Raw genomic sequence first — 12,902 nt, 5'->3', positions numbered from 1 at the left:
AGAGGGCATGCAAACCATCTCCATATTCTGGACCACAAATGGGTCTCAGTAAAATTAAGAAATATAGAATACACCTTTTGACAACGCGTTTAAGTTAGCAGTAACAGAAAGATTACTGGAAAATTTCCAAACACCTGGAAATTGAATGACATACTGTTGAACTCATGGATCAAACAAGAAATAGATAGGCCTGGTGAGATGGCTCAGCAGGAAAAGGGTGCTTGTTGCCAAGCCTGAGGACCCCAGTTTGGTCCCTAGGACCCACATGATGGAAGCTGAGAACCAATTTCTGCAAATTGTCCTCTGACCTCCACATGCTTGCATGGTATTTGCCTGACCACACAAACACAAGTAAAGTAAATAAATATTTATTTAAAAAAGTAGAATGAGGTTATAGAGTATTTTAAACTTGATGACAATAAGAAAAACAAAAACATGCAAAAAAAACAAAAACAAAACAAAACCAAACAAACATTGTAAATATCAAAAGTTCTAGGATGCACCTGAAACAGGACGAGAGGAAATGCCTATGCTGGTAAAGAAAGCACTGCCCGGCGAGCCGAGTCTCTAGCTGAGGGAACCCAGAAGGAAAGAGGAAGTTAAAACAGGCAACCAAAGGGCAGAAGAAAGTTCAGAGCAGAAACCAGTGGGGGGGGGGGGGGGGGGGAAAGTTGAACAGTGGAGAAGCTACTTAAACCAAAAATTGTTGTTCTGAGTTGATCAACAAAATCAACACATGTTTCTCTCCTGAATTATGAGAGAGACGGTGCAGGCCGCTGGAGGAGGCGTACATCTGTGAGGACAGTGCCAATCGCTCACATCCAGGGACACTGAAAGAATTATGGTGGTGTTCTGTGCTGACAATTGCAACAGCTTGGGTGAGATGGAAACTTTCGCAAGCGATACAAAACATAAGGCTAAGGGGGAAAACATGGCACTTGTAGATGTGTTCAATAATTCAACTGCATGCAAAGGATATAAAACATCACGGCTAAGTCGGCTTTCTCCCCAAACATGGGCCAATTTAACGCTTGAAGATCAATTGCTGTAACCCAGTGATAACAGGCTTTAAGAAACAAAGTACAACATCCACTCCTAATTAAAAAAAAAAAAACAAAAAACAAAAAACAAAAAAAAAACCAAAAACACAAAACCAAAACCAAATCCAAACAAAATTCTCAGCAAACTAGAGAAAAGGCAGTCCTCTCGATGACAGACCAAATAGTCTATCTGTTTACCATGCCTCACACTGTGTACCCAGGTCAACTCCAAACCCAAGCTCAAATGCAGATCTCTACGTCCATAAAACCCTGCGACGTTACCTGAAACAAAGACATCTTATATATGACATCTTTTTGTTTGTTTGTTTGTTTTTCGAGACACGGATTCTCTGTGTAGCCTTGGCTGTCCTGGACTTGCTTTGTAGACCAGGCTGGCCTCGAACCCCCAGTGATCCGCCTGCCTCTATATATGACATCTAAACACCATAATCCACCAAAGAAAGAAAAATCGCTGAGTTAGACTCCCTCAAAATTAAAGACCAACCAACTGTGGGGAAAGCTGTCAAGAGAATGGAAAGACAGTCCACACAGACTGAGGAACAATATTTGCAAATCACGAAGGGCGAGTTTCCAAAGAACTCTCACAGCTCAAAATTACGGAAAACAAACAACTAAAAGGAGAGAGATGGAGCGGACGGGAAGCCAGACCACGCCGCGAACCGCTGGGGTGACACAGACCTGTACCACAGGTCAAGCCACCACACCACACCCAGAGTGTCTCCAATCAGAGCCACTGGCCCACCAGATGCTATTGGCTATGTGCCTGTGTTATCAGTGGGGTGTGACACGGAGCCGGAAGTAAAACAAGCTCCAGCCACTGCTCTTCAGGGTAAGCACTCCAGGCTGTTGCATAGTGCCCCAGTGGCCTTTCCATGAGAGCTCCAGATTAAAACCCGGCTGGAGCTGAGCAGGTGTGCAGACACAGAAATTGGCACACTAGGGACAACCAGAACCCCAATAGGCATCCAGCGTGGCGAGTGGTGAAATAAGGAGGCAGAAAGAGAACCTATGTGACAGGAGGCCATTTATAGAAGCCTTGGAAAACGCAGACTGCCTCGAGGATGGCAGGTAACAAAGAGAAACCGAGGTCCTCCCGAGGCCGATGGGATAGGTTCCAGGCTTAGGTTCAAGTCCCACGTCGATGCTCCCATTCATCTTTCTAGGTGCCACCACCCTGGAATTGGGACTTGGGGAGAGGGGCCTCAGTCTGGCGGTGGGGGTGCTCAGGGCGGGGCTTGGGCACGTGGCACGCCCACGGACACTCCCCTTACCAAATGCTCAAGAAAGCCGTACCTAAATCCCGCCCATACCCTCCCAGGCCCCGCCCAGATTCCCGCCCCAGTCAGTGCAGTTCATACATTAGGCCCCGCCCCTCACACAAAACCTCGCCCACACCACCTTGCTCCCCTCCTCAGGCTCCCCCCGCCCCCCCCCCCCGCACACCCAACGCCCCACGTTCTGGCTCAGTAGGTTTTTCTTAACTTTGTTCAGCCCTTCCTTACGCAGGCCCCAGCCCCTTCCACTTAAGGCTTGGCCCTCCTCAAACGGACCCTCCCCTACCCAGCCCCTCCTCTTACATGTCCCTCCCCTCGCAGAGAACCTCCCTTTAGAGACCTCGCCCCTCAACGCTCAGACCACGCCCTTACCTGGCACCTCCCATTCACAGCAGGCTACACCCTGTTCCCGAGGCACGCAACACCAACGCTACTACTAGGACCCCCTTCTCACCGGCTCCGCCCCTATCTCAAGGCCCCTCTCTAGCCCCCTCCCCTCTCAAGGCCCCGCCCTAATCATGCAAAACCCCTCCCCTCTAGTCTCAACCCCACTCTGTCCCTCCTCTTGCCGGCCCCTCCCCTATCTCTAAGGCCCCCGCCTCTCCCGCCCTAGCTTGCCAGCCTCTCTCCTTTACCGGCGCAGGGTGGGCACCGGGCGGACGCGGCGGCTCGGGGAAGGCGCTGGCTAGGCTCCGGGAAGCTCGGAAGGCGCCGCACAGCCGTGGCCACTCAGGTAAAGCCCCCCCATTCGCCCGCGTGGCCTCCCATCCTCGGAGTTCCAGTGTCCTGGCCCTGCCGCCCAGCGCTCTGCCACCGCTCCCCGCCCAGCCCGGAGGCACGCGTGGGGCGGCTTTTCCTCTCCGCTGTCCCCAGCGCCGCGGGCGGGCGTGGAGCTGCTGCTTCAGGGCGCGCGGCAAGCTCTACTGATGACCGCAATCTTTAGGTGTCGCAGGTAGCCGAGTGCTCAGGGACATACTGGCACATGCGGCCACCTGCCCCGCCCGACCTGGCTTGCACAGAATGGGAGGGAAGCCCTCCACCAGCACTTGCCGGGAGTTGGGGGAGGGGAGAGAGAGATGGATCTCTGGGCCTCCGCCCAGACTTGGGTCCCCAGCTATGGGTGGGTGACCAGAGGGGCTAGGGCAGGGTTCTGTAACTACCTTGGTAGGGACGGGCCTCCAGCCAGCCGTCAGCCCTAGGTGTCTATCTTAACTGGGAGATGCTTCTCTGGGTGGCCTTGGTCTTCCAGAGTAAGTTACAAAGCAGGCATGCTTGATAACCTGCAACCCTGCCTCAAACCTGGTGTGCCCATGACGCCTTTCCTCCCTGGTCCTGTCCTCCCAGCTGGACCACAATGGGCACTACTAAGTCACCTCCACCTCCCTGTCTCTTTTTCCTGTAGAACTGAGACCATTCGGCTCTTCTGCAGTTTGTGTTGAATGACCGCCTGCAACGTGAGGAAGGACACTCAACCTGCAAATCCCAGTAGAGAAGAGTTACCTGGGTCAGGTGGAGGCAAGATGGGCCCCAGGGGCAGGCAGAGCCCGTCGTCCCCGCTGGCCACCTCCCAGGGGTCTTGTTTCTTTATCCTCTTCTGCTTACGCTTAGGTGCCCCCTGCCCACAGGCCTGCCAGTGCCCTGACCATGCTGGGGCTGTGGCTGTCCATTGCAGCTCAAGAGGCCTGCAGGAGATCCCTAAGGACATCCCAGCTGACACGGTGCTTCTGAAACTAGATGCCAACAGAATCTCCCGAGTCCCCAATGGAGCCTTCCAGCACCTGCCCCAGCTGAGGGAGCTGGACCTATCCCATAATGCCATTGAGGCCATTGGGCCTGCCGCCTTCTCAGGTCTGGCTGGGGGCCTGCGGCTTCTGGACCTGTCCCACAATCGCATCCGGAGAATTCCAAAGGACGCCCTGGGCAAGCTGAGCGCCAAGATCCGCCTGTCCCACAACCCGCTGCATTGCGAGTGTGCCCTGCAGGAGGCCCTGTGGGAGCTGAAACTGGACCCGGACTCCGTGGATGAAATTGCTTGCCACACCTCGGCACAGGAGCAGTTCGTGGGCAAGCCGCTGATCCAGGTCTTGGACTCAGGTGCCAGCTTCTGCAGTACCCACCGGAAGACCACCGACGTGGCCATGCTGGTCACCATGTTCGGCTGGTTCACCATGGTGATCGCCTACATTGTGTACTATGTGCGCCACAACCAGGAGGATGCCAGAAGACACTTGGAGTACCTGAAGTCGCTGCCTAGTGCCCCAGTCACCAAGGAACCCCTCAGCCCTGTGCCCTAGTGCCTGCCTCCAGTGGGCTACGGAGCCTGGCTGCCCTGGTCTCTGCAGCAGGTGGAGGCGATGGTGCTCTTGTGTCCCCAGGAAGGTGCATGGCAGGTGCTTCTGCACGGCCCCAAAAAAAGCATGTTCGTAGTTGGCATTTGGTCGCTGCAGCCACTGCCTAACACAGTAGGGGGGGGTGTGTGCCTGTCTTAATGGGCAGGTGAACTGAGGTTTAGAGAAATTGAATACCTTGCCAGGGCTGGGTTCAGCTGGCACTTAAGCCCAGGCTGCTTGCGGTATAGGCCTGTGACCCCTCTGAGCTGCTGACCTTTCCCATACGGTGCTGTGGGAAGTTAATATTTGTGCACGTGAGGATAGGGCCCTGATGGGGAGGATGGCGCCCTGGTGGGGAGGATGGCACCAGCAGTTTTGCCATTGGGGAATGGCTTGTTCTGTTTGCCCCTTGTCCTCCTGGCACATCTGAACACAGAGATGCTGCCCTTTCAAAACACTGGCGATCTAGGCCTTTCTAGAGAGGTCAGTGCAAAGTACAGCCCGCACTGGCCCACGCTGACCTTTGTTCTGGGAGTGCTTGAGTTGCCCTCGTGCCAAAATGTCAGTCCATCCAGAGGGAGAAAATGGGGGGAACAAGAAAGGTCCACCGTGGGCTCATCGTGGCAATGTCGGCTAAGCAGACAACTCGTGGCCTTCCCCTGCTTCTGCCACGCCCATCTGTGCCTGGCCAGTGGAAGCCCGTCAGTCACAGCGGCTCCCGTGCCTTGCTTTTCTACTGCCAATATCTATAGCAGCCTCAAAGGACAAGGGACTGGTGTGTGAGGTTTCCATGCCAATCAATAGGACACCGCTTTTCTCTAGCAACAAGGGTTTTCTCTCTTCACCTCGCCAAAATCCCAGAGTCTGTTGATCAGTTTTCTTACCTAGATTACTTCATGTTCAGGGGTAGATGTTTCGGCCACCTACTTGACTAACTTCCAGTTGTATTATTTATTGTCTTTTTTGTATAAGTGTTTATATCTTAAGCTACATCGAGTGTCTGGGAGAAGCAAATGAGTGTAGATTGTGGCAGGGGTGGGGAGGGGCAGGGTGGGGTAGGGTGGTGGTGGTGAGCTTCCGGTCCAGGTCCAGATGCCTCTTCAAGCAGAAAATGCATATGGCCTATGTTTTGGCTGGAAATTCTCTTGTGATCTGCAGGGACCAGGTGAGACTATGTTGGGGGCCTGGGCCTGGCTTGGTCTTAGCATCACTGTGGCCCACAGTTTTGTCACTGCCGTGAGACATGGTGCCTGAGGCCACATGACTGTCGGCTGCAGAAGTACATGAAAAAGAAAGACGCTCTTGTATTCCAGACATTCCCCGATGCTGTGTGCCCACACCTGCATGGTGGTCAGCCATGGGGCCACCGTGCCCAGCGTGTGCAGTGTGAGGGAGTCTGGAGGCCCGATGAGCTCAGACCCTGCTCACTGTTCCTCCGCTGCACTGGGCCAAGCTTCAATGGCTGCAGGGCTGTAAGGGTCAGGCCCTGGCACAGCTAGCAGCACCAGTTCCCACTCCCATGAGGGTTGGAATGGCAAGGAAGCCTCCTTAGGGATGTCGGACACTGGTGTGACTGCTGTCTGGCCCACGTGGCACAGACATGGCCAACACATGGTGTCCAGTTGAGCGTTCAGAGGAGGCAGGTGCCGAGGGCAGAGTGATCTGGACCTGGAGGGTTCTGTACCAAGGAGAAGAGGCTAAAAAGCCAGAGATGAGGGCTTGGATTAAAGACCAGTGCTGAAGTGGCTATGTCTGCCGGATGGTCAGGGACACCTCTAGCCAGGAATCTACTCTGGGGGGTGCTGATGCAGAGCGTATGACTGACATTCTTCTTCTTGTGTGGGGTGATGATATGGTGCAGGGAGGGTACCTGCTTCCAGGCTTCGGGTACAGATTGGGTGTAGCTGGGCCCCTGGAGCCCTTCCACCATCCTACTTAGTAGGAAGGCCCTGTGTCAGGAGCTTGCCGCTGTCCAACACGCCTGTCCCATTGACATGACCAGGTCAGGAAAGAGCATGGATGGAGGCTGGGTGGTGAGGTCAGCACCCCAGAGCTCTTCTGTTGCCAGAATGACCCCCACTGGGCCCTTTAGATACAGAGGGGTAGGGCTCCTTCCCAGGCTGCTCAACTCACTGCCAGGCTTACAGCCCTTAGCCTAGGGCTTGGCCCTACCGGGTTGTGCATCTACAGGGCTCCTGCACAGCCCCTACCGGGAGGAGGAGGCTGGGGGACTTTGGAGAGAGCATGGCCCCTCCAGCACTCTCTTGCTCACCCAAGCTTCCAATCCCGCTGTTCTGGAATCTTAGCTCCCTGCCATCTCATCCCCTGTCTTCTTTTTCTGCACCTTTCCATTCCCTCCCATGACCAGCTCACAGGATAAGGCTGTGTATGAGGCTGGAGTCCCTGAGGGAAACGCGTGTGCACGCGCGAGTGCATGTATGTGTGTGCGCGCGTGCGTGCGCACATGCAGGGCTGCATTGAGATGGTCCCTGCATTCCACCCATTTCCCCAGCTTCATCATCCTCTTCTTGAATGAGATGTTCTCCCTCCCCAACCCCTGCACAGACCCTCTAGATCTGACACTCTGGGTCATTACCCCCCCGCCCCCCCAACTCTGGAAGGCAGGTGGAACCTTACTACACAGAACAGAGGTGCCCAAATGTTCTCAGGCACAGGATGGTTTGTGCCACATGGCTCAGTGCCGTGCCCTGCCACACACCTCCTCCCCCCAACCTCCCCTCCGCATCACTATAAACCTGTCAACTCACAGCCTCTCTTTGGGCACTTTCCTTCCCATTAGTCACATGGTTCTAAACTGACTTCCTTGGGTGGGGTCAGAGGTGGTGAGGGGTGGGGGTGGTGTGTCACAGCCTGAGATGGGCCTGTGGCAGCTCTCAGCCATGCAGAAACCTCAGATGGCTTCTGAGATGCCTTTCCTGGAAGCTCAGTCCTGAACCTGCTTCTACCTCTTCTCAGCCTTTCTGTGAACCCCCAATAAAGATCTTTGTGCTGAAGGCTGGTGATGGGAATTCTGTAATTCTTCCACTCCACCTGTCTCTTATAGCGCTGTCAACATCTGCAGGTCCTCACAGCTGCAGGGGTGGCGGGGGGGCTAGGGGCATCTCCAACTAGGGGATCTAGGGATCCCAGGTTCAGGATTTGATTTCTCAAGGGCCATGCCTCATGGGTTTCCACTGATGCCGGTGCCTTCTGACAGAGCCCTACACCTGCTCTGAGGTCACAGGTGCCTGTCTGCCTCACCAACCTTCCCACTGCCGTTCCCAGCTTCCCTGCCTGGAGACTCGTGTCCCTGAGGATGGCCTGGTACCCACTGACCAGCTTGGGTTATCCTTCCTTCCTTTGTTTCTATCCTGCCTTGTTCTCTAGGTTCTGGGGTGGACAATCGATGAGATTTCCTTTGCCCTGTAGTGAGCTTTTCCTGCCATGGAGTCCTCCCACACTACATCTCTGTTCTCCAGGTCAGTTCCCAGCTCGTGTTGCTGAAAGACGCTAGAGTGTTCGCATCGCCTGTCAGCCTGTCTCCCTGTGCTGAAGACTGACTTGTCCCTCCTAGAGAACCTACAATGTAGGCAGATTAGGTTCTACAGCTTCCACCAGCTTCCACAATCTGCACACGCACACACACACACACACACACACACACACACACACACACACACACACACACACACACTTAGGGACATGCACTGCTCATCAGTACCAGGTTTCCGCACACATTGAATTTGTGCTTGCTATCCCTTCCTCACCCCTGGCACAGTGTGTCTCTGTTCTTTGGAGGGGGAGTCTTGCCCCCACAGGCCTCTAGAGACCATGGCCTACTCTGGGGCTTCTTTGTATCAGCATCCCTTTCCTGACTTTTTCAGCCTCCTGGGATTCTGAGGAAGTTACAACGCTCAGAACCTGCACTGGGCCCCTCTGTCTTGCCACCACTGGCCGAGGAAACCCTGACTTGGGTCCCTGAGTGCTAGGTTCAAGGGGAAGGCCCTGCTTTGAATAGGGCCTCTGGGTTGAGCCAAGGGCAAAGCCATGGGCCTAGGTGGGAGGAGGGTCTGCGGGTGAGGTGCATCCAGGGAAAAGCAAAATCCCACGACTTTGTCAGAGTCTGACATTGGGATAGTGGCAGCTCTCAGGCTACCCTCTTTATTCAGGCCACTGGCCACTGGGAGGGACCACTGCCTCCGCATCACAGACCCAGCTTGATTTCAAGGGTGTTTTTTAGTTGGTTCTCACAGTGGTTGGCATGGTGAGCCCTGATCTGCTTCGGAGGAAGCATTGGAGTTCAGGAGTGACGTTCTTGCTTAGTAGTGGCTGGTTCCCGGCAGTCTGGGCTGGAATCTGCATCTCTGATGGCTGGCCTGGACACTGTCACTTGGGAACGGGGGCCTTGGGGTGTTGTCAAAACAGAAGACTGGAGCTTGGTTGACTACAGATGGAAGAAAGGCCAGCGGCCAGTGTGTGAGGCAAACCAGACTTGTTCATGCAGCTTGTCTGCATGGCTACTATAGCCAGGGGCAGGGCGCTTCAAGCTTGGAGCCTGGAATTAACTGGCTCTGCACTTGCAACCATGGCAACAGCACTGCCCAGAAAGGGAGTGGACACCCAATCATCACTGGGTGACATTAACCATCAGAAGTGGCCGTGGGCTGCTGTCGGGACCAGTGGAGGCCAGCTATCTTGTCTCCTCCACCATATTCTGTGCATACTGAACCAAGTCCACCTGAGGGCCCTGACACCACAGTAGCAGCCAGCCCCTAGGGAGTGAAGACTCAGGGGAAGCAGATCCCAGGAAGGTTTGACATGTGCCCCTTGGACTTCAGGGCCTCTAATGTTCAGAATCTGTGTGAGCAATGGGCAGCTTGGCCTAGGCCTCAACAGGTCCCCTCCCTGTGCCAACAATTTGTGCTGCTGTTGTATCTCCACTAACTCAGTTTAAACCATGCGAAGTTACCTCTTTGGCAACCGCGTCCCCCACTGTGTCTGTCCGCCATGGTTGCTCACGGTTACTGTTTCTAGCTTTAGAAAGTTGCCCTTCACCCGGAGTGGGGCATTTCTAGAAACATTCATGTCTCATACTTGGGACTTGAAGCAGCCTTCCTCCTTCTTTCCTTCCTTCCCTCTCTCTTACCTTTCCTATTGCTCTTGGTACTGGGGGTTGAACCTAGGCCCTTGCACGTGCCTGGCAAGCAAGCACTGTACCATGGAGACACATCTCCAGCCGTGTAACTTGGAGTTGTGTGTCTGCCAAGGGCTGGCTGGGAGCTGAGGCTCCACTCCCTCCTGTCCTTCGTCTCTTGTTCAGTTCAGTACTGAGAGGCTCTTGTTCTTTCTGAGGACGTGTGGCTCTGGGGTTTGGATAAGAACTGCCTACGAATGACATACAAACTGGGCCACATTGGCCAGGTTAGGACGAGGACGGGGAGGAAGGTTTGCCTATGTATTTTGTGTCCTTCAGTCTGATTTTTGTGGCTTCCGTAGTTTACAGCTGGGGAAAGTGGGTACCTTTAACTAGGTGCTTCCAGGCCCTGCGGGGACAGGTGAACTTTGCATGTACTCCCATTTATCAGGAAAATAGCTGGAAAGATAAAGACACAGTGCATCGTGTCCTTTGGTTCCCTGTTAGGCTCTTGGAAGTGACAAGTCTGAGGACAGGTGTCAAGTTGTGAGGTAAGGGAATTCTTGGACCGCTCTCCATGGCTACCTTCTCATTGTGGGCTCTCTGAGGCTGGTGGAGGGGGTGGGTAGTGCATGGAGAAAAAGGGGTGGGGAGGAAAAAGGTAGTGGAGAGGAAGGAAAGATGAGAAACTGTAGTGAGAATTTTGGTTTCTTTAAAAACCCAGTTATGGAGCCAGGCTTGGTGGCACACACTTGTAATCCCAGCACTCAGGAGGAAGAGGCAGGCAGATCGCTGTGAGTTTGAGGCCAGCCTAGTTTACCAAGTGAGTCTAGGGCAGCCAAGGCTACACAGAGAAACCCTGTCTCAAAAGGAAAAAAAAAAAAAAAAAAAAGGAAAAAAAGAAACAACAACAAAAATCCAGTTATGTTATGTGACTGTTTTTGTTTTTATCCCAGGTGTGGGCTATACAGCCGTCCTTTCAGTTTGTCTACAGCTGCTAACTATGATTGTTTTGTGTGCTAGCAGGGGCGTGAGCTTTATCAGCTGCAGATAGTTTAATCCTGGGAACTCTTGAGAGGGTATAAATGCCAGAGCTCAGGGAGGGGCTGAGGGTGTGTTTTTCTTCCCCGCTGCTGTGTTTGCTGTTGTGTCTGCTATTGCTGGCTTGCTGGGCTGCTGGATATCCTGATGGCGAAGCTTGGACTTGCCCCAAGGAACTTCATCCCTAATCAGTAGGAAATAGCTTACAGAGCTCTGCACTCTCTCCCCTCTAACCCTCTTTCTCTCCTACCTAGTGCTGGGGTCTTGGAAGGGATTAGGGTGGAGAAGCGTTGGGAGGGAGGTAGAGATATTAAAGCCCAAATAAAATAGAGGAAAAAAATTTTTAAAAAGCAGGACAAGTGGCACCCAGAAGTGGCTAGGCATGATGGGAAACTTGGCTTCTACTGCAGTAGAGGAGACGGCAGGGCACGAAGAAATGAGTATACTGTTTCAGTGTCCAAAAGGTTTACTGCAGCTGCCGCCCCCGGGCTCTCCCTCACTTTGCCCCCAGAGGGGATTTTCTATTTCTTCCTCATCTTCTTTCTGTATTCTGTTTAAAAAAAAAAAAAAAAAAAAAAAAAGGTTGGGAGAATGGCCGAACAACTGGGAAAGCTGCGAGTGGATATGAGGGGGGCTGAGAAACAAACAAACAAAGGGTGAATTAGGAAACCCAGAAGGATCACTCTATTCTCTCGTTTTTTGAAAGGGTTGTTGCAGAATTGGCTGTGCAGCCAGAGGTTTGCGGGTTGAGCTTGAAGTGCTTGGAAAGCAAAATGCCTCAGAAAGAGGGGAACAAAAAGGGTTCAGACCTGGTGGCTAAGAGCAGGTGCGTCCCAAAATTACCACCCTGCTCTGCTGTGCACACTTTCTGTGTCAGGTCCTCCCAGTCTCTGGGTGGGGGTGGCAGGGGGTGGGGGTATGTGGGGGGGGGGAAGGGAGAGGAGGAGGGCGAAAGGGTTAAAGAAAAACAGCCCGTTTTGAGAGGGAGGGTTTATTCTTGAGCTAAGTGCAAAGCCAGAGAAGCGGCCTGGGATTACAAAGTCACCAGCGGTTTTCCCAGTAAATTGTGCAGCGCCTGCAAGCTAATGAGATAATGTGACGTCCAATAGAAATGCGAGATCTGAGACACTTTAAAGAGGTTGGGGTTTTTTTCCCCCCTATGGAATGGAGTTCCCTTTTGTTAAACAAATATTAAGTAATTGGGCTACCCAAAATAGAACTATTCCCCAAGACTGGAAAGGCTTGGGAACAGCTGTGATAGAAGCCGGTCAGCAGTCACAATGGTTAATGTGGCAGAGGGAAGAAGCTGCAAATAATAGAACAGTGGAATAGGGCAAGAGGGCCAAACATTGTTAAAGGTCAGTTGCTTGGTGAAGGGCAGTATTCTGACAAACTCAACCCGGTGATGTTATGAAACAGTGTCGCTTGGTGGCTTTACGAGCTTGGGATAAGGTTGAGGAGCCTGGGGGAAAAGATTCATCTAATTTATTACAGTACGATCTGGAGAAGCCTTCACAGATTTCTTGCAGAGACTGGTTTCAGCCATGTCAGACCCTGATGCCGGACAGGTGTTAATAGAGACCTTGGCATTTGAGAACGTGAATACCAAATGTAAGAAAGGAATTAGACCATTAAAGGCACAGGCAGCATCAATGGGTGTGTGGATAAGGGACACGGCTGATAATTGGTTCTGATGAGCATCATGCCAACATCACAGGACAAGCCATTGCTAGAAGTGTCAGATTCCAAAAATACCCGGTGCTTTAATTGCAGTGAATTTGGCCATTTGCAAAGAAATTGTAAGTCAAAAAGCCTCAGAGCTCAAAATGGCAGATGTGTTAACTCTGAGTAATATGGTACTTTCAGTAATAGAACAAGCAGTTTCTGGTTGGCAAGAAACAAAAATGAGAGGAAGGAGAGAAAAGGAGAAAAGAGAGAGGGAAAAAAATGAAAAAAGACAGGAGAGGTGGGAGAGAAGGAAAAAGAGAAGGAGGGAGAACCCAGGGAACTTCAGCAGGACAGTGGCTCTTGAAAGTATCCTGCCCCAACGCAGAACCCACCA

At 52.8% G+C, this 12,902-nt stretch overlaps 1 protein-coding gene across 1 annotated transcript; it reads left to right on the top strand.

Annotated features, from left to right (window-relative positions):
- Positions 1-3,262: 3,262 nt before the first annotated feature.
- Lrrc3 (leucine rich repeat containing 3) lies at positions 3,263-4,980 on the top strand. The gene has a single exon (XM_051152607.1). It carries the CDS (start codon positions 3,775-3,777, stop codon positions 4,627-4,629), a length of 855 nt encoding a protein of 284 aa, XP_051008564.1. The 5' UTR covers positions 3,263-3,774; the 3' UTR covers positions 4,630-4,980.
- Positions 4,981-12,902: the final 7,922 nt, after the last annotated feature.

The sequence above is a fragment of the Acomys russatus genome, chromosome 11 (assembly GCF_903995435.1).
Source record: "Acomys russatus chromosome 11, mAcoRus1.1, whole genome shotgun sequence".
In the NCBI taxonomy this organism is placed as follows: Eukaryota; Metazoa; Chordata; class Mammalia; order Rodentia; family Muridae; genus Acomys; species Acomys russatus.
This window is presented reverse-complemented; position numbering and strand designations above follow the sequence as displayed.